Source organism: Talpa occidentalis, unplaced genomic scaffold, assembly GCF_014898055.3.
Source record: "Talpa occidentalis isolate TD23 unplaced genomic scaffold, MPIMG_talOcc4v2.1 talOcc4.6, whole genome shotgun sequence".
Classification (NCBI taxonomy): Eukaryota; Metazoa; Chordata; class Mammalia; order Eulipotyphla; family Talpidae; genus Talpa; species Talpa occidentalis.
In genome coordinates, this window is record NW_023604972.1 from 915,777 (window position 1) to 933,160 (window position 17,384).

Here is a 17,384-nt window from a genome sequence, read left to right on the forward strand (position 1 = left end):
CCGGAGGCGGCGGCGGGCCCCGAGGCGGCGGCGGGCCCCGAGGCGGCGGGTCGGGTGCTGGCCGTGGCGGCGGCGGCGGCCGCGGGGCGGCGCTCCCGGGCCCGGCGCGGGGCCCGGCGGGCTGGAGGCGTCCGGCCAGCGGAGCGCGGAGGCGGCGCCCGGCCCGGCCTCGCCGCGTCGTGCGGGCCGCGGGCCGCGGCGGCGGCGGCGGCGGCGGCGCCTGGAGCTGGAGAGCCTCCTGGCCAACGCGCTGCTGCTCAAGGCGCGCCAAGGTGGGTGCCCCGGCCCCGGCCGGCGCGGCGGGCCCTGCGCCCCGGGACGGCCCCTCCGCGCTGGCCGCGGGCGCCGCGAGGGCTCCGGTGCCGCCGCCTGCCCGCGTCGCGATCGCCGCCCGGAGCTCGAGTTCCAGGTCTTTGGGTTGGTTTTTTTTGAGATTTTATTTGTTTCTGCGAGGGAGAAGTGGGGTGCAGGCTAGGGGTGGGGGCGCTCTGTGTGAGAGGACTCCCCCGAGACGGCGGGGAGTAGAACGGGCGAACCCACGGAAACCCTGTGCTGGGGGAGCGGGGGAGGCAGGAGGGGTCTGCGGCGCCCTGAGGGCAGCTCCCTGGCCGGGCGTCGAGCTCGGCGCAGTGGTCATCGCGCTGAGACCAACCCGAGGCCACCAGGGACGCCCAGGATTTTGTTTCTTTTTTGCGCCTCCCCCACCCGTCCAGTCCCCCGTGTCCTCAGTGATCTCTAGGGGGAAGCTCTTGATAGAAGGCGCTTTGTACCCGTGGAGAGTTACTCAGGGTTTAGATGGAAGGATCTGGAATTAAGTAGCAGACTTCCACTTTGTCAGCATTGCAAGTTGGAAACACAGGCCTCACCTTCCTACCTTCGAGCACTAGCTTGAGCAGGGCCAAGCATGACTGGGAGGAGAACAGGGTCTTCACGTGGGTTCTTTTTTAGAGCTTTGTTTATTTATGCGCACAAGAGCTGGGGCGCAGGCCAGAGGCACAGGACGGGGGTGGTGGTGAGAGGACTCCCCGGAGACAGAGCGGGGAACAGATCAGGCAGGCTGACTGAAAACACTGCTGCGGGGCGCAGCGGGGGAGACAGGAGAGGTCTGCCCCGCCACATGGGCAGCTCCCTGGCCAGGAATCAAACTCACGCTGTGGTGGCTGTGGACAGCTTCCTAGTGCTGATGCCTAACCCCTTGCACCCCCAGGGAGGACCCTTCACACGTGCTCTTGACATCTGTCTGGGGGGAGCGCTTTGTCCCACATCAACCGTAGAAGTGACTCATCTTCCAGGGAAACTGGGTCTGAGCTGACCTGCCTCCTTCCCACTCTGCTCCCCACACCTGGTGTGAGGTGCACATGGGGGACGTGTCCCCAGCCAGCTTCCTCGCAGTGCTGCAGAGATGAGACAGTAAATCCAGCACTCCATGCACGTCACATAACGTAAGCCCAGGTTTTTCTAACAAAGCTGAGGCCCATGGGGATAGTTTCAAAACGGGAGTTTCAGTTTTGTCCCGGAAGACTTAACTCGGCGTTTCCTGCCTGGTGGCTCTGCTCCCGGACGTCGTTTCTGTGCGTCATTTCTCATGCTGCCGGGACACAGGTCTTTTCTGCATCACCCCCACCTGCTCTTTCCCTTCGCGCGGTGGCTCCTGCCCGCAGCTCTGTGCTCCACGCCGCTGGCCATTTCTCTTCTCTGGCACGATCTTGTTTCTCCATCGTGTTCCACTTCACCTATCTTTTCTGGGGGCTGTGCATGCTGCTGGGGAGCCTTGGTCACTCGGTCCCCGGGCCGTGGTGGTGCCAGGGTGGGCTGTGGCTGCTTGGGCACACGTGGGCCACTCGGGCCTGCTTGTGTGGCACCAGCGCCCGCCTCCGTGCTCCTGTCTAAGGTGCTCCGCAGGGGCCGCGGACAAGAGCGCACACGCCCGGAAGCCGGTGGGTGCCGACAGCAACCAGGGGGCAAGGTCGCGGGGACCCTTCGGACTAATGCCTGGAATTAAAGAGCAAACCCCGTCTCTGGAGTGCTAGAGGGCCCTGCACGTCGCTGCTTGTTTGAGTGTTTTTATTGTTCATAAAGTCATTATAAATCGTTAATAAAATGTTCCATCATACTTGTGACACATCCAGCAGTCCCCTTCTCGAAATACATGTATGTGCGCGTGTACACGCACACATATGTACGTGTGTTCATCTCTAACAGTAGCAGCAGGGTCAGCCAGAAATGATGACCTCAGCAGCAGGCCAGGCACGCGTGTTTCTTTCGGAATGTAGAGCGTGCGCTTTTCCCCGGTTGAGAGGACGGGCCGTTCTTACGGTTGCGGCCCTTATTCCGTGCCCGTCGGTCACCGCTCCTCGCAGAGACATTGTGCAGGAGCAGGGAGAGCGCCTGCGTGACACAGACAGCTTATGCGTAGCAAGGAAAGTGTGGAGGGTAAATAGGGGTATTACGTAATGATAGAGCGGTGAGTTCCCCAAGACACAGCGATCCTTAGTGTGTGTGGCCTAGTAACGCCGTCAGAATACGTAAGGCAGACCTGGCAGGACTGTTAGGAGAAATAGATGAATATTCTACACGTTTTCCTCACACACATGAAACATTCTCCAAGGTAGACCCCTTTGGGGGCCACACGATACACTTGGCCAGTGTAGAAGAACAGCAGTCACAACATCTCATGCCCAGTGGAGTTAAACTAGAAATCAACAATAGCTAAAAACACCTAAGTGGCGATTAAACAGCACCTTTTTAACAAATGGGTCAGAGACATCTCAGGAGAAATTGGATATTTGGAACTGAATGAAAATGAAACATCAAGACAAATGAGCAGTGCTTGGAGGGATGTGTATAGCCTTGACTGCAGCTATTAGAGAAGACTCTGAATCTACACTTCTGCTTTAGGTAAATAGAAAAATCAAATTCAGAGTAGAAGAAAAGCAGTAATAAAGCAGAAACAGCAGGAAATCAAAAATTTCTTGAGAAATTGATAAAGTCTCGAACATTCTTGCGAAGGTCACTGAAAAAAGACATCACTGGTATCAGATATGAGAGGGGCCAGCACTGCAGACCCTACGGACATTAAAAGGATAAAGGAATGTTATGAACAACTGAATGCAGTTTTGTTTATTAGATGAAATGAATGAATTCCTTGAAAGAGAAAATGATCAAGACTTGCACAAGGAGAGGATAATATAAATTGTCCAGTTGAAATAAATTGAGTCAGGGCCTCCCTGGTGGCACAAGGGGTTAAGACTGCACTATGAAGCTATCTCCAGACACTGCAGCATGAGTTTGATCCCTGGCCAGGGAGCTACCCACAGGGCGCAGCAGACCTCTCCTGTCTCGCCCACTGATCCACTCAGCAGTGGATTTCAGTGGGTCTGCCTGTTCTGTTCCCCGCTCTGTCTCTGGTGAATCCTCTCATTCCCCCCACCCCTTGCCCCCGCATCTCTGGCCTGCACCCCAGCTCTTGCATGCATAAATAAACCTTTTAAAAAAAATAAATTGAGTCAGTAATTAACCTTTCAGAGCAAGCACACCAGGCCTAGATGGGTTAACTGGTAAATAGTACCAAACATTAGGTAAGAAGTTGCATCTGTAGAGGCAGAGGGACTGCTTCCTGCCTCATTACGAGGCCAGCGTTACCGTAATACCAAAACCAGGAGAAGACATTACAAGAAAAGCATAGAGCGATACCTCGTGAATACAGATGCAGAAATTCTCAACAGAGGACTAGCAAGTCAAGTGCAAGATTGTGTACGGAGAGTTACATGCTGCAGTCACTGGGCAGTTTCCCCGGGTATGCAAGGTCAGCTCCACAGTTGAAAATCAGTTAAACCATGACATCAACAGGCTAAGGAAACATCATGTCATATCAATGGATGCAGGAAGAGCACTTGACAAAATGCGGCCATTCATGAAAGAATTAGCAACTAGTAACTGAGGGGAATTTCCTCAATTTGAGGAACTTGGCAGCCATCATTGTACTTAATAGAAACGCAGCATGCTGGTAGGCAGGACACGCCAGGGATGTTCCCTCTTGTCACTGCTTGTTCCCACTGTGCTGGGAGTCCTGGCTTGTGTGGCATGACTCAAGAGGAAGTAAAAGGTGTACAGATTGGGAAGGAAATAAAACTGCTCACAGGTGATATGATTCTGTAGAAAATCTGAAAGAATCAACAAGATGAAGTGGTTACAGCCAAGTTGAAAGACACAAGGTAATGTAAAGTCTCTTAGATTCCAGCAATGAGCAATTGAAATTCGAAACTAAGAATATTACCATTTACCTTAGCACCTCTCCCTCCAACTGAGATACTTAAAATCTAACAATATGCACAAGAGCTTTGTAATTCCAAAATTCTTTTTTTAAATTTAATCTTTTTTTTAAAGATTTATTTGTCTATTTATTTATACAAGAACCGGGGTACAGGCCAGATTCGCAGGAGGGTGAGAGGATTCACCAGAGACAGAGTGGGGAGCAGAACAGGCAGACCGAAACACACTCCTGAGGGGAGCAGCGGGCGAGACAGGAGAGGTCTGCGGCGCATGTGAGACCCTCGCCGGCTGGCCGGGATTGGACCCGCGGTGCCGAGGCTGCGGACAGCTTCACAGGGCAGCGCTCAACCGCCTGCCCCACCAGGGGAGGCCCTGTGACTCCAAAATTCTGATGAGAGATACCAAAGAGAGACTAAGTGGAAAATTCAGTGTCCATGGATAGAAAAACTCCACAATGTCAAGAAAGATCAAGACTTGGTCTGTGGACAGCGTAACCCCCACTCATAGTTCCAGCAAGTTATTTCATAGATATCAGCAGATTGATTCTAATGCTTTGTGGGAACCAAAAAAAACTTCAATTAGTCAAATTCAAAATTTGCTATGATGTTACAGTGATAAGGAATAGATTAGTGGAACAGAATGGAGTCCAAAATGGGCTCAAATAGAGTCATTTGGATTTGACGAAAGAGCGAAGTTACTACAATGGAACAAAGATAGGCTTTTCAACAAAATGGCGCTGGAGCAACTGGGTATCCACATGTTTAGAAAAAGCACATAAAACACAAAGCGGGCCTCCCTGGGGGCGCAGGGTTTAAGCCTCAGCACTATGGAGCTGTCGGCAGCCCCTGCAGCCCTGCCAGGGAGCTGATCCACATGGCGCAGCGAACCTCTCTTGTCTTCCCGCTGCTCCCCTCAGCAGTGTACTTAGGTCAATCTGCCTGTTCTGCTCCCCATTCTGTCTCTGGTGAAGCCTCTCACCCCTTCCCTGTACCACTGGCCTGTACCCCAGTTCTTGTGTGCATGAATGAATCTTAAAAAAAAAAAAAAGGCAAGATCTGAACAGACACTTAACAAATGCAGTGAGACCTGGCCAGAGAGCCGACGGAAGAGGATGGCGTGCCAGGGAGATGCACGAGGCCACCATGTGCCTGTTCTGATGGTCAAAATCGAAACAACCATGAATGCTGACAAGGGCATGGCATCCCAGGAAGGCCCCTTCGCGCTGTCAGAAGTGGTGCAGCCACTTGGGACGGTTGGTTTCAGAGGGAAAATGAAACACTGCCCAGCTGAGCAGTCACGCTCCCTAGTGTTTACCCAAAGGAGTGGACAGTCTCTGTCCACATAAAAACCCAACCTTTCCAGTGGTGGTTTGTTATTCCCAAAACTTGCGGCAACCAAGACGTGGCTGCCAGGACTTGGGAGAGAGGGAGAGTTGAAAAGGCGAAGAGCATTTGGGGTCTGTGGCTTCTTTTTTTTTTTTAACTTTTTTTTTTTTTAATAGAGGCATGTTTTATTTATTTGTTTGTTTGTTTTGTTTATACAAGCACTGGGTACAGTCAGAAGCGCGGGAGGGTGAGAGAATTCACCAGAGCCAGAGCGGGGAGCAGAGCAGGCAGAAGGACTGAAGCACACCGCCGAGAGGAGCAGCGGGCGGCAGGAGAGGTCTGCGCGCCATGCGGGACCCTCCTCCGGTGGTCGGGGAACAGCCAGGGATCGAACCGGCACCGCAGAGGCTGCGGGCAGCCTCGCAACCCAGCGCTCAACCGCTGCGCCACCGGGGAGGCCCTGGGGTCTGTGGCTTCTGTGGTCCTGCGGCAGAGGATGCCTGCTGTCTGCGTTCACCCAACCCCCGACCACCCGATGTGCCAACTGCAGGAGGCCCTGGGACTTTGGTTGATGTTTGCCCTCTGCAGACTCATCGGGCACAATAAAGGGACCGCTGCTGTGGGGGTGCTGCACCTCCCCCTGCAGTGACCTTTAGGGCTAATAGCTTTCGCCTCGGTCCCTAGGTCCGGCTGTCAAGGAACCAGCGCGCAGGGGGAGAACAGCAAAACCCCCCGAAGACATAGATAAGACGGAAGCCTGTTGAAAGATAATGACCCCCAGGAGCCACTACAGGAATGCTGACCACACGGAACCTTATCTCGCCTACTCAAGGCCCACAAACTTTATTCTACTACAACTGTCTCTCTAAAATCTTTTCTCTTTCTCTGTCTAAAAAGGTCACTGGTTGCTGATTAAAAAAAAACATACAAAATCTAATAACTAGGCTAATTCAAATGAAACGTTACTAAACTCTGCGTATTTTTTTTTAAAGATTTATTTATTTATTCAAGAACTGGGGTGCAGGCCAGATGCACGGGAGGGTGAGAGGATTCACCAGAGACAGAGCGCGGAACAGAACAAGCAGGCTGATGAAACACACAGCTGAGGGGAGCAGCGGGCACGACAGGAGAGGTCTGCCACGCCATGCGGGACCATCACCGGCCGGCCGGGATCGAACCGGCTCTGCCGAGGCTGCGGACAGCTACGCAGTGCAGTGCTCAACCGCCTGCGCCATCAGGGGAGGCCCTAAACTCTGCGTATTAATAGAACCGTTAGCTTAATAATCTCTCTGTTGTATGCTTAGCCTTGTTAGCATTAATCTTTTTTTTTTTTTTTATAGAGGCATGCTTTATTTATTTGTTTGCTGGTTTGTTTGTTTGTTTTGTTTATACATGCACTGGGTACAGTCAGAAGCTCGGGAGGGTGAGAGAATTCACCAGAGCCAGAGCGGGGAGCAGAGCAGGCAGAAGGACCGAAGTACACTGCTGAGGGGAGCAGCGGGCGGCAGGAGGGGTCTGCGCGCCATGTGGGACCCTCCTCCGGTGGCCGGGGAGCAGCCGGGGATCGAACCGGCGCCGCAGAGGCCGCGGGCAGCTTCGCAACCCAGCGCTCAACCGCTGCGCCACCGGGGAGGCCCTGTTAGCATTAATCTTAATGATAAAAATATTACATTGTGAAAAGTAAAACTCACCCGTGCTAATTAATAGTAATTTAGTGGTAGTGAGTAGTTAAAACAAAAAAGTAATCACATAAAATAAAAAGAAAAATGAATACCCTAACTACTTAGGACTGCGCCTGGGCCCAGGTGTAGATCACTGCCCTGTCAATGATAAGCTAAACCTATAAGCAAGCGGATTTCTTCACTGATGCTCGCCTTTCCTATGCCTTTAGAGAACATACATATGCTGGTCACCAACTCAAATTAAATTACACTCAGATTTTCACTCTCTTGAAGTGTGTCTGTGTGTCATTTCTTTCGCCGACGCCCTGACCACCCTGCGCGCTTCTCTCAACCCTGAGACGGCCTCATCGTCTCCTGCTGTGCTGGTCCGCGGCAGGGGGTGCTGAGGGTGGGGGCTGTGCATGTGGGAGGGCATGTAGGGCTCTGCTTTCCCCTTCGTTTCTCTAAGTCTAAAACTTACTTAAGAAATAAAGTTGACTTGAAAATGGTGCCCCTTTCACTGCCTGATTTCCTTCCTGGTTTTCTGTAGCACTTACCTACTGTGCTGCGCGTTTTGCTTATTTTTGTTCCCTGGTCTTGCCTGAAATGCCGCTTAAAAGAGGATGGACGTGTCGTCTGTCTTTCGCCGTTGAGTCTTCTGCGCCGGAGCAGCGCCTGGCGCGTGCTGGCTGCTCAGTAAGCGCAGGCCTGGGGGCCGTAGGGCCTGCAGTGTCACAGGCTCACTCTTTAGAGGTGAATTTAAAACAGAAGCGTGGGGCTTTGAAGCACAGGGAGAGGGCGGGGCGCCAGCCATCTGTGTTAAGCAAAGTGGGGGTGAGGGGAGCCGGGCTCTACCCAGCCCTGAGGCTGGTGGTGTGTCTGCTTGAGACCACAGCCTTGAGGCCCGGCGGGCAAAGCTTAAGTCAGCGACTTCTGCACAGGGTCAGAAGCCCGAACTCGAGCACGAGAATAGCCTGGGGCTGGGTTTCTCCTCGAGGGCCAGCGGCTTTCCTTAAGCTGCAGACGGCCTTCCCTGGGTGTGCTATGGAGGGCCTGGCAGCCGAGCAGGGGACCTGCAAGACCCCCTTCTAGGAAGGGGGAGGATGGAGGCCCCTCCGTGGGCCCTGGGAGTGGAGTCCCGCACCTCGGTAGGAACCTGGTTCTGCCCTCTGGGTGGACGCCCAACCTCCTATCCTTCGTCCATCATGGCCCAGGCTCCGCCCTCGGGAGCCACTTCTTTTTTTTTTTTTTTAAGGTTTATTTATTTATTTATTTATACAAGCACTGGGTACAGTCAGAAGCGCGGGAGGGTGAGAGGATTCACCAGAGCCAGAGCGGGGAGCAGAGCAGGCAGAAGGACCGAAGGACACTGCTGAGGGGAGCAGCGGGCGGCAGGAGAGGGCTGCGCGCCATGCGGGGGGGGGGGGGGGGGCAGCTTTGCAACCCAGCGCTCAACTGCTGCGCCACCAGGGAGGCCCCTGTTTGACATTCTTGACAAAATGTGGGGCTGCACAGAAGGACAAAGCACGAACTGGATTTTCTGGAAAGCTGTGTTTGTGAAGCATGCAGCTAGGCCCGCGCTCCCTGGGCTGAGGAGGCACACAGCTGGTCCGCGGGGCGTCGTGCTCCCTCCTTGCCTCTGCTCGGCTGTGCGCCGGAGCCCCACCCACCCAGAAGCGGGGTCTGCGCTGCCGCTGGGCCAGGCGGCGGGTTGAGGCAGCTTGGCCAGGACCAAGGAGGATTAAAAGATGGTTCCAGAGAAAGTTAAAATCACATCCAGAGAGCACGGAGCATGTTTCACTTCATGTGCGCGCGAGGCCGTGGTCAGCTCCCAGGCGCGGCGCAAGGCAGCGCTGCATTTGGCCACCCCTGGGGGCAGAGGGTCAGTGACACGGCCATCGCCCGTCTGCTGCCATCCACAGCTCGGGGAGTGCGGCGGGAGCCCACCCGGGGAGGTGCTAGGTGGGCACAACGCCTAGTTTTTTGATGTGACACGACTTTATTTTTCTTCCAAAGACTTTAAGGTAAATCAGAGTCTAAGGTAAATCATTGGCACTTCGCTCACTCGATCGCCTATAAATCAGTGAGCAGTGAGCGGCGAGACTCCGCGGAGGTCCGAGTCGAGGCTGACAAGCGAGGCGGTTCCCTCTGGCCAAGTCTGGTCCCGGAGCAGCAGCGCCACCTTCCCTGTGCGCGCAGGGAGAGGCCGCCTGGCAGGGAGAGGCCGCCTGGCAGGGCCCTCGCTGCTCCTGCCAGGACGCGGGCCTGGGGCCAGAGGCCCCCTCACCTGCATCCGGGCCCCACCTCCACGGCGCCTGCAGCCTGGCCGGAGCCTGCCCCGGGGGCCCCTCCTGCTTGCGGCCTGTCTGCTGGTGCTGCCGGACCGTGTCCTTCCTAAAGGCACCTCAGCGCCGCGGAGAAGGGACTGGCTGGCCTGGGGAAGCAGCTGGCCAGGAGGACGGCCGTGTGGACAGGGCGGTTTGGAGGACCAACGCAGGCGCTCTGTGGCTGGGGCTGCAGTTTTCCTGGGGCAGCTGGTTCAGGGCCTCAGGCGGGGCGAGGACAGTGGACACAGCGCAATGAGAGGCGAGTGAGGTGCGAGGCTGGCCCGGCACCCTTCACCCTGGGACTGCGCCTGCCACCTCTCCAGCGCCCACAGCCTCCGTGTCCGCCGGCGCTGGCCCCTCCAGGTGCGCGGGCCTCTCGAGCGGTCCTGGCTCTTGGACGCTGGAGCCGGGATCCTCGGAGCCTCAGTCACACCCAGCCTGGCCCGGGCATCTGTTCTCACCAGTGTCACCGCGCGGTGATGTTAGTCCGTGGCGGGGCACTCCAGAAAAGTAGTTTTTGTAATTGGATATTTTTGGTGCCTTTACAAAGTGCCTTCTCCCCCAACTGCAGGAGGCTATGGCAGAAAAAGTGGCCGTAGTAAGAAGTGGAAGGAGATGCTGAAGCTGCCGCCCGTCAGCCAGTGCAGTGAGCTGAGGAAGTCCACCGGTGCGTGGTGCCCTCCTGGCGGCAGCAGGCCCTTCCCGACGCTTCCTCTGAGTCCGGGGCTCTGCCTCGGTCTTGTAGATGTCCACAGTGGCCCGGTCTGAGTAGACAGCAGATTAATACAGTTTCTAGCTGGCACTGCGTGGGGCAGAACAGGAGGGCCCGGAAAAGTCCCTTCCGAGTTGCAGCAACTAGACTGACTGCCTCCCTCTCCCCCCAGAGAGGGACTACGGCAGTCTTTGTGACAAGCAGCCAATAGGGCGGCTCCTGTTCCGGCAGTTCTGCGACACCAGGCCGGAGCTGAGGGTGTGCGTTGCCTTCCTGGACGCGGTGGTAAGTGGCTCACTCGGCGCTGGGCACCCTGTTCTGAAAATTGAAAGCTAAGACGAGGCCCCGATGGTTGGTTGGACGGTGTTGGAGCGGACACGCTTGTGTGTCAGCGCTGTTTTGTCCCCGCAGAGGCCCCGCGGGGCACGGGGCCTTCACGCAGAGGCGCGCTGGCTGGCTGGCCTGTTTGTGGGAAGTGTTTGTTTGGCCGCCTGAAGCGCGTCCTCCCGCTCTCCCCAGCAGACCCTGTGTGCTGCACACTCAGGCGCAGCCCCGTGAGGCCAGTGTCCCCAGAGCTAGCACGTGAGGGCGGTTACTGTGAGCGACACGTCTTCCCGCACCCTCCCGCGTCCTGGGCAGTAGTTACTGTGATATCCTTCTAGGCAGGAAACTGTGTTCTCAATTATTAGAGAGCGCACTGATGGGGGGCTCTCTCCCGAGATGCCTACCATATCCTAAATGTGTGGGCGCTTCCAGTTATTAGAGTGAGGAAGAGATTTACTGCAAGGGATTGACTCACGCGTTTGTGAAGCCCGACTAGAAAGTCTGAGGTCCGTAGGGGGCCGTCGGCAGGGGCAGCTGGAACTCTCCAGCAGTGGGGTGAGCTGTTGTCCCCTGGCAGAATTTTTCCAAGGAAGCCTCAGCTCTGCTCTGGCCCACCCGGGTTGTTGAGGAGGGTCTCGGGGCGACTGAGTGTGGGCGCTCAGTGCGAGCCCAGGGTCGCAGCGCTGTGCTTTCTACAACACTTGCCACCCCGGGCTCAGGACGCCAGAACCCAAATCTAAAGTTTCAGTGAACGGTGGCCAGTTGCAGTCAGGACCCACGCGATGTCCTTGAACCCCGGGGCGGGGAGGTGGTCTGCCCGGTGCCCACTGGTGGTCGCCCCCTGTGCTAGGCCTGGGAGGGCCCAGGGCCTTCAGCGCCTCCCTGCTCTTCCAGGGCCTCTCGCTCACAAAGACCTGGGTGCCACAGGCCCTCCCACGAGTCTCTGCGACCAGGGACAGCGTGGAGGCACCTCGTCCGGAAGCCCTCTCCGGGCTTCAGGGCCTCCAGCCTTCCCCTCTGGTCTTCTTTTCCGTCTCTTCTGGGCTCATCCCCTGGAAGGGGTTGGGTGTGGCTCAGGTCCACTTCTGACCTGTCTTTTGTTTCCTGGCCTGTGGGGTGTCTCCCCCTCGGCAGCCCCTCCCCGGCAGCGGCAGCGTGGGAGCCGCCTGTGTTGCCCACCTGGGACTTCCACTCGCACCCTCCTGAACGCCATCATCCCCCTGCAGCCGTCTGGGCTGGCCTCTGACCTCACAGTCCCCTGGGGCGCTGCTCTGCTCCGTCAGGAGCCTTGGGAAAGCCGCCTCCACCTGACTAACGCCCCAGAGCTATAGACACTGGCCTGCAGTGCTGATCCTGCCCTGTGCCCGCCCCAATCCTGTCCGGTCAGCCGGAGGAATCCAGATGTCTCCCGTCTCTGTCATCAGGCAGAATACGAAGTGGCCGCTGATGAAGACCGGAGAGACTGTGGATTGTTCCTCTTAGAGAAATTCCTCAGTAACAAGGTGTGTTTTCTTCTTCAGGTATAAAGGTCTGTAGCGTACCGAAGCCACGTTTGCTTAGTTGGATAAACCGTGGCAAGTTAAGATCTTTAATTTCCTATCAGTGCTCCTCTTGTGCAGCTCCTTTCAATGCAGTAAGGACATTAGTTGAATGCTTAAAAAAGATTTATTTATTTATGCACACAAGAGCTGGGGTGCAGGCCAGAGGTGTGGGGGGTGAGAGGACTCACCAGAGACAGAGTGGGGAGCAGAACAGGCAGACGACAGAAATACACTGCTGCGGGGAGCAGCGGGGAGCCAGGAGAGGTCTGCTGCGCCCTGTGGGGAGCTCCCTGGCCGGGGATGGAACTTGCGCTGCAGAGACTGCGGACAGCTTCATAGGTTGCGTCTTAACCCTTTGCGCCACCAGGGAGGCTCAATTGAATTTCTTAAAAATTTGATTCCAAGAATGTGGAAGTTTCCATGTTTCCGCCAACAGAACATGGGCAAAGAGGATTGCATTTGCCTCTCTTGAATGGGAAATAATATTTCCCCCCTAAAAGTACCATCGGATCTTAGTTTTTACTTTCTGACTCATGAGATTTGGCACTGACGTTAGAAGTCACCTGCTTCCCTTCATGTGATCTCCTTTTGAGGGCCATCAGAAGCCCCCACACTGGGAAGAGCCTGTTGTAGGGTCACGGAACAGTCACAGCGACATTGCTGACACTTAGCAACGCCACCCCAAGTTTCCTTGTGAACGCGTGACCCCACAGCAGACCTGGGAGTAGGCACCACTCCAGGCCCAGATCTCGTTCTCATGTGGTGAGGCCAAAACCAGGCTGGTTCGGAGCTCCCTGGAGGTTTTATTTTTTTTATTTATTTATTTATTTATTTATTTATTTATTTATTTATTTATACAAGCACTGGGTACAGTCAGAAGCGCGGGAGGGTGAGAGAATTCACCAGAGCCAGAGCGGGGAGCAGAGCAGGCAGAAGGACCGAAGTACACTGCTGAGGGGAGCAGCGGGCGGCAGGAGAGGTCTGCGCGCCATGTGGGACCCTCCTCCGGTGGCCGGGGAGCAGCCGGGGATCGAACCGGCGCTGCCGAGGCTGCGGGCAGCTTCGCAACCCAGCGCTCAACCGCTGCGCCACCGGGGAGGCCCCCTCCCTGGAGGTTTTACAAGCTAGTAAGCACAGGAGCCGGGAGCCAGGCGCGTGGGGCAGAGCTGACGAGCAGTGCAGGGAGAACGGGTCGGGGCGCTCATACTTGGGGCCTCGCTGCAGGGGAGGCGGAGGGTCTCCTCACCAGCGAGGGGCCGAGAGCGGCCGGGCCGCGGCAGCGGTGGTGGAGGTGTGACCGCACAGTCGTGAGTCCACACTCGTGTCACCCAGCCTCAGTCCCAAGTCCAAGGCTCTCCTGTCGGCCGCCGGGCTCAGCCATTGCGGGGGGACGGCAGCAGAGCGGAGATGGCACGGAAAGGGAGCACCCCGCGGCTGTCATGGCCGGAAGGGAGGCGAAGGGGGCATGTGCACCTGCGTATCTTTGCTCCTTCTGAGTTGTTGTTTCCTCAGGACTCCCAGCCAAATTTTATTTACAATGTGAAAAATGACCAAAACCGAGTTGGGGCAGCATCTGATAAGCAATTAATATAAAAACATCGTATTAACAAACGACAGAAAGCCCCGATCGTCATGACAGTAGAGGCAGAAAAGGCTTTCACAAAACCCGAGGACGCCGTCGCGGCGGGCGCCCTCACCAGCTCCGCGTGACGAAGCACTTGGCAGCGAAGGCAGCTCGGGTCTTGACAGGGGCTGTTTCTCTGCCCATCACCTCGGACAGCGCCCGTCTTGTAGAGTCAGTCTCACCCGTGGACATGGGGTGTCTTTCTGTAGTTTAGGCCCCAAGACTTCTTCTTGGTCAGGCTCATCCCACTAAGGACGGGACACATCTCGCGCCGTGCTGGCGACGCGGGAGGGACAGACCAGCGCCCTGCTCCTGCCGCCCGCCTCGCGTTGTGCTGGGAGCTCTGACCAGGACAACTAGGCGAGAAAAGTGAACAGAACATACCCAGGTAGGAAAGGGAGAAGAAAGCTGCTTGCAGACCGCGTGACCTGGCTACCCCCGTCGCTCAGGCTGCTCAGGGAGAGCGCGCCAGAAGGCAGCTTGTCCAAAGCCGGAACTTGCTGCTCCCAGGTCTGGAGGCCGGAAGTCTGAGCCTGAGGTGCCCACACAGCTGACCTTGGTGCCAGAGGCCAGGGTCTGCTTCCCCAGGCACGGAATCCCACGGGGAGGGCGCTGCCCCAGGACCCCCGCCTCCCTAAGGCTCCCTCTGCGCAGTGTCACTTTGGGGATCGGGATTTCAGTGTTTGAATTTTGGGGGACACACGTGTACATGGAAAGTCTGAGGGACTTGAGTCAGCAAGTCGCAGGATGGAAGAGCCTGACTGGAACCTGAAACACGCTTCTGCTCACTAGCAACTGAAACCCCAAAATGAGACTAGGAAAGAAATTCCATGACAATAGCGTCAGAAGGCGTGAACTAGGAATAGGCGTAACAGAAGAAGTACAGTGCTGCACTGGCAACGCCAGTGCTCTGGGAGGGGGGGTGCCCCCACAGCCTTCAGCAAACGCCTGCGGGACGCTGGCCGGTCCGGTCACGCCAGGCCCACACGGAACGGGCCGTGGGCACTCCCCAGTGCCCTGGACAGCGGTTTTGTGTCTCCATCCAGTCCTCAGGATGAGGATTAACAGAAGGGGCGCTGCCCCCTGGTCTTCACTCCCTCCCTGGCGCTGGCTCGCTCGGCCACTGTGTCTCTGCTGCCGGTGACCATGGCTGCGAGTCTGGGGACCCTGTTCTGACAGCGTAGGATGGTGTGCGAGGGGGTGGCGGCCACTCTACCTTGGACGTGAGGCAGGCTCAGCATTTCCACCTTGCATATTTTAGCTTTTTTGCAGTGACTGTGAGTTCTCCCCCTTGGGAATTATGAAGTCACCCATTGTTGGTTTGGTTTATTAAGGAGCGGGAAGCCCCGTTATCAAAACTCCCGCCCCGAGGCGTGCTGGAAGGCCGAGTGCGGAAGGACCCCTCCAAGGACATCTTTGAGGAGTGCACCAGGTCAGTGGCCCTCGGGTGTGGCCTGCAGGGGCTCCCCTGGCCAGGGCCAGCTCCTAGTAGAGCATATTCCAAAACAAAGTGGTCGTTCCATGGGATGAGGCAGAGGGAGAGCAACAGCCCGGCCCATCCAGCCCCCGGCCGCGCCTGTCTAGGGCGCCAGGCCTTCCCGCAGAGGTTTCATTCAGACCAGGCGCTTGCGAGAAACTATTTCCCCTCTGGATCCCTGCAGTATGGAAGAAGCCGTCCTTCAGAGACTGGCTGGCCCAGCTCCCTTGGCACTGGGGAGCGGGCCTGCTGGGGGCGGCGCCAGGGGTCAGTGCAGGCCGGGGCCCACCTCTGCGCTCACCCGCCTGCCTTCTCTGGCATGTCTGCATGGCCAGCGTGGCGAAGTGCCAGCGCACATTGCTGCGGGTTCTGGAGCGGGGCCTGCTGTCCAGGGCTCCACGCCCGCCCGAGCCCCAGCTCCTAAAAGCCAGACTCTGCACTGTCTCCGGGCTGGGGGTGGGGGGCGCAGCCCCAGTTGGTGGGACCGGCCTGAGGCTCTCTTCCCCAGCCCACGGCTCCCCGCCCTTCCCCAGCCCCTCGCCCCCTTGTCTGCGGTTGGCCTCCGTGTCACTCAGCTTCAGCCGTGTCCGTGACTCCTCTTCCTGCCTGGAAGAGCGTCTTTAGTTCCCGCCGTCTCCCTCCACCCGCCCGGCCCGGGCTGTTTCCTGTTCACAGCTCATTTGTGTTTTTCCCCTCTGGTCTGCTTCTTCCTCACCCCGGCCCGTGGTGAGCCCAGGCTGGGGAGTCTGTATTACTCCGCCTCACTTCTTTTTTTTTTTTAAGACTCATTTATTTATTTATTTTTACAAGCACTGGGTACAGTCAGAAGCGCGGGAGGGTGAGAGAATTCACCAGAGCCAGAGCGGGGAGCAGAGCAGGCAGAAGGACCGAAGGACACTGCTGAGGGGAGCAGCGGGCGGCAGGAGAGGTCTGCGCGCCATGTGGACCCTCACCCGGCGGCCGGGGATCGAACCAGCGCTGCAGAAGCTGCGTGTGGGCAGCTTCGCAGCCCAGCGCTCAACCGCTGCGCCCCCGGGGAGGCCCTCTGCCTCACTTCTTAGTGGTTGGTTTCTTCATTCCCCTCAACCTGCCCTTCTCTTTTGGGAGCGGCTGCGTGCCCAGGAATGGCTGCCACCTGCCCGCTGCGGGGGCGGTGTGGTGCACCAGGGGCTGCACGGGAGTTTCAGGCCCGTGGCTCCCCAGGCCGGCCGGCTGGGCAGCCTGCAGCTTCTGAAGTGAGAGGTCCTGGCGTGCGGGCCTGAGAGGTACGGCCGTCCATCCCTTCGTCCCGCGGCCCTGGGCTGTGCAGGTGCAATGCTCAGGTGGGCCGGTCCCTGTGTGGGCCCCTCCACGGAAGCACTTTTATGGAGAGGGCGCACTGTGCCCACACTGCCAGGCTCCCCAAGTGGGGCCTATAGGGCCTGAGGTGAGGGCCTGCACCTTCAGGGAGACCCTGAGCCAGCGGCCACAACACCTTCCAGACAGCCTTGGGTCAGGCTTGTGGTGAGCAGCAGCCTTGGGTCTGGCACATGCCCAGAAAGCACCGAGCAGCCCAAGGGCTGTTGCTCATTTCAGATAACAGCGGACACAGGAGTCCCGTCACACGGTGGCCCCGGCCCACAGTTCCCGCAGCCGCGCCCACGGGGCTCAGGCTGTAAAGGCAGTGAAGGCCCGGGGCTGTTACCAACGCAGCTTTGTCGCTGAGCTCCCTGAGGGGGCTCAGGACCTAGAGACCCTCAGAGCACATTTTGAGGATCATTGTTCCATGATCCTGAGTATCAGTGGGGACGATGGGATCCCCCAAAGCCTCTGAGTCTGGCAAGTCCTCACACAGCTTCATCTCTTCTCGCCTGGAGCGTGGCCTGGGCTTGGGCCCCCTTCTTTCTTTACCTGGGACACTCGGCCTAGGACAGAGGTGTCCCTTCAGCCGCCTACCGCCTCCTCGCCGGGAAGCTGCCTGCCTTGCCCTGGAGCCCAGCACCCGCCCAGCAGGCGCTCCCTGACGAGGAACGATTGGAACAGCAGGCTGCCTTCTGTCCCTCATCCACCCCCGAGCGTGCATCTTCCTTCCTCTGTGACAAAATTTTAAAGAAAACCTAAGTCGTGGCTAACTGCACAACG

The 17,384-nt window shown here is 57.3% G+C and overlaps 1 protein-coding gene across 1 annotated transcript in view; it reads left to right on the plus strand.

The window, feature by feature from the left end:
• Positions 1–17,384, plus strand: part of GRK4 (G protein-coupled receptor kinase 4) — a 35,417-nt gene that overhangs the window by 463 nt on the left and 17,570 nt on the right. Inside the window, exons 2-6 of the mRNA XM_037530527.1 lie at positions 140–272; positions 10,157–10,252; positions 10,470–10,582; positions 12,046–12,123; positions 15,121–15,218. Coding sequence (XP_037386424.1) covers positions 140–272; positions 10,157–10,252; positions 10,470–10,582; positions 12,046–12,123; positions 15,121–15,218 — 518 coding nt within the window. The remainder of the gene's footprint in view (positions 1–139; positions 273–10,156; positions 10,253–10,469; positions 10,583–12,045; positions 12,124–15,120; positions 15,219–17,384) is intronic.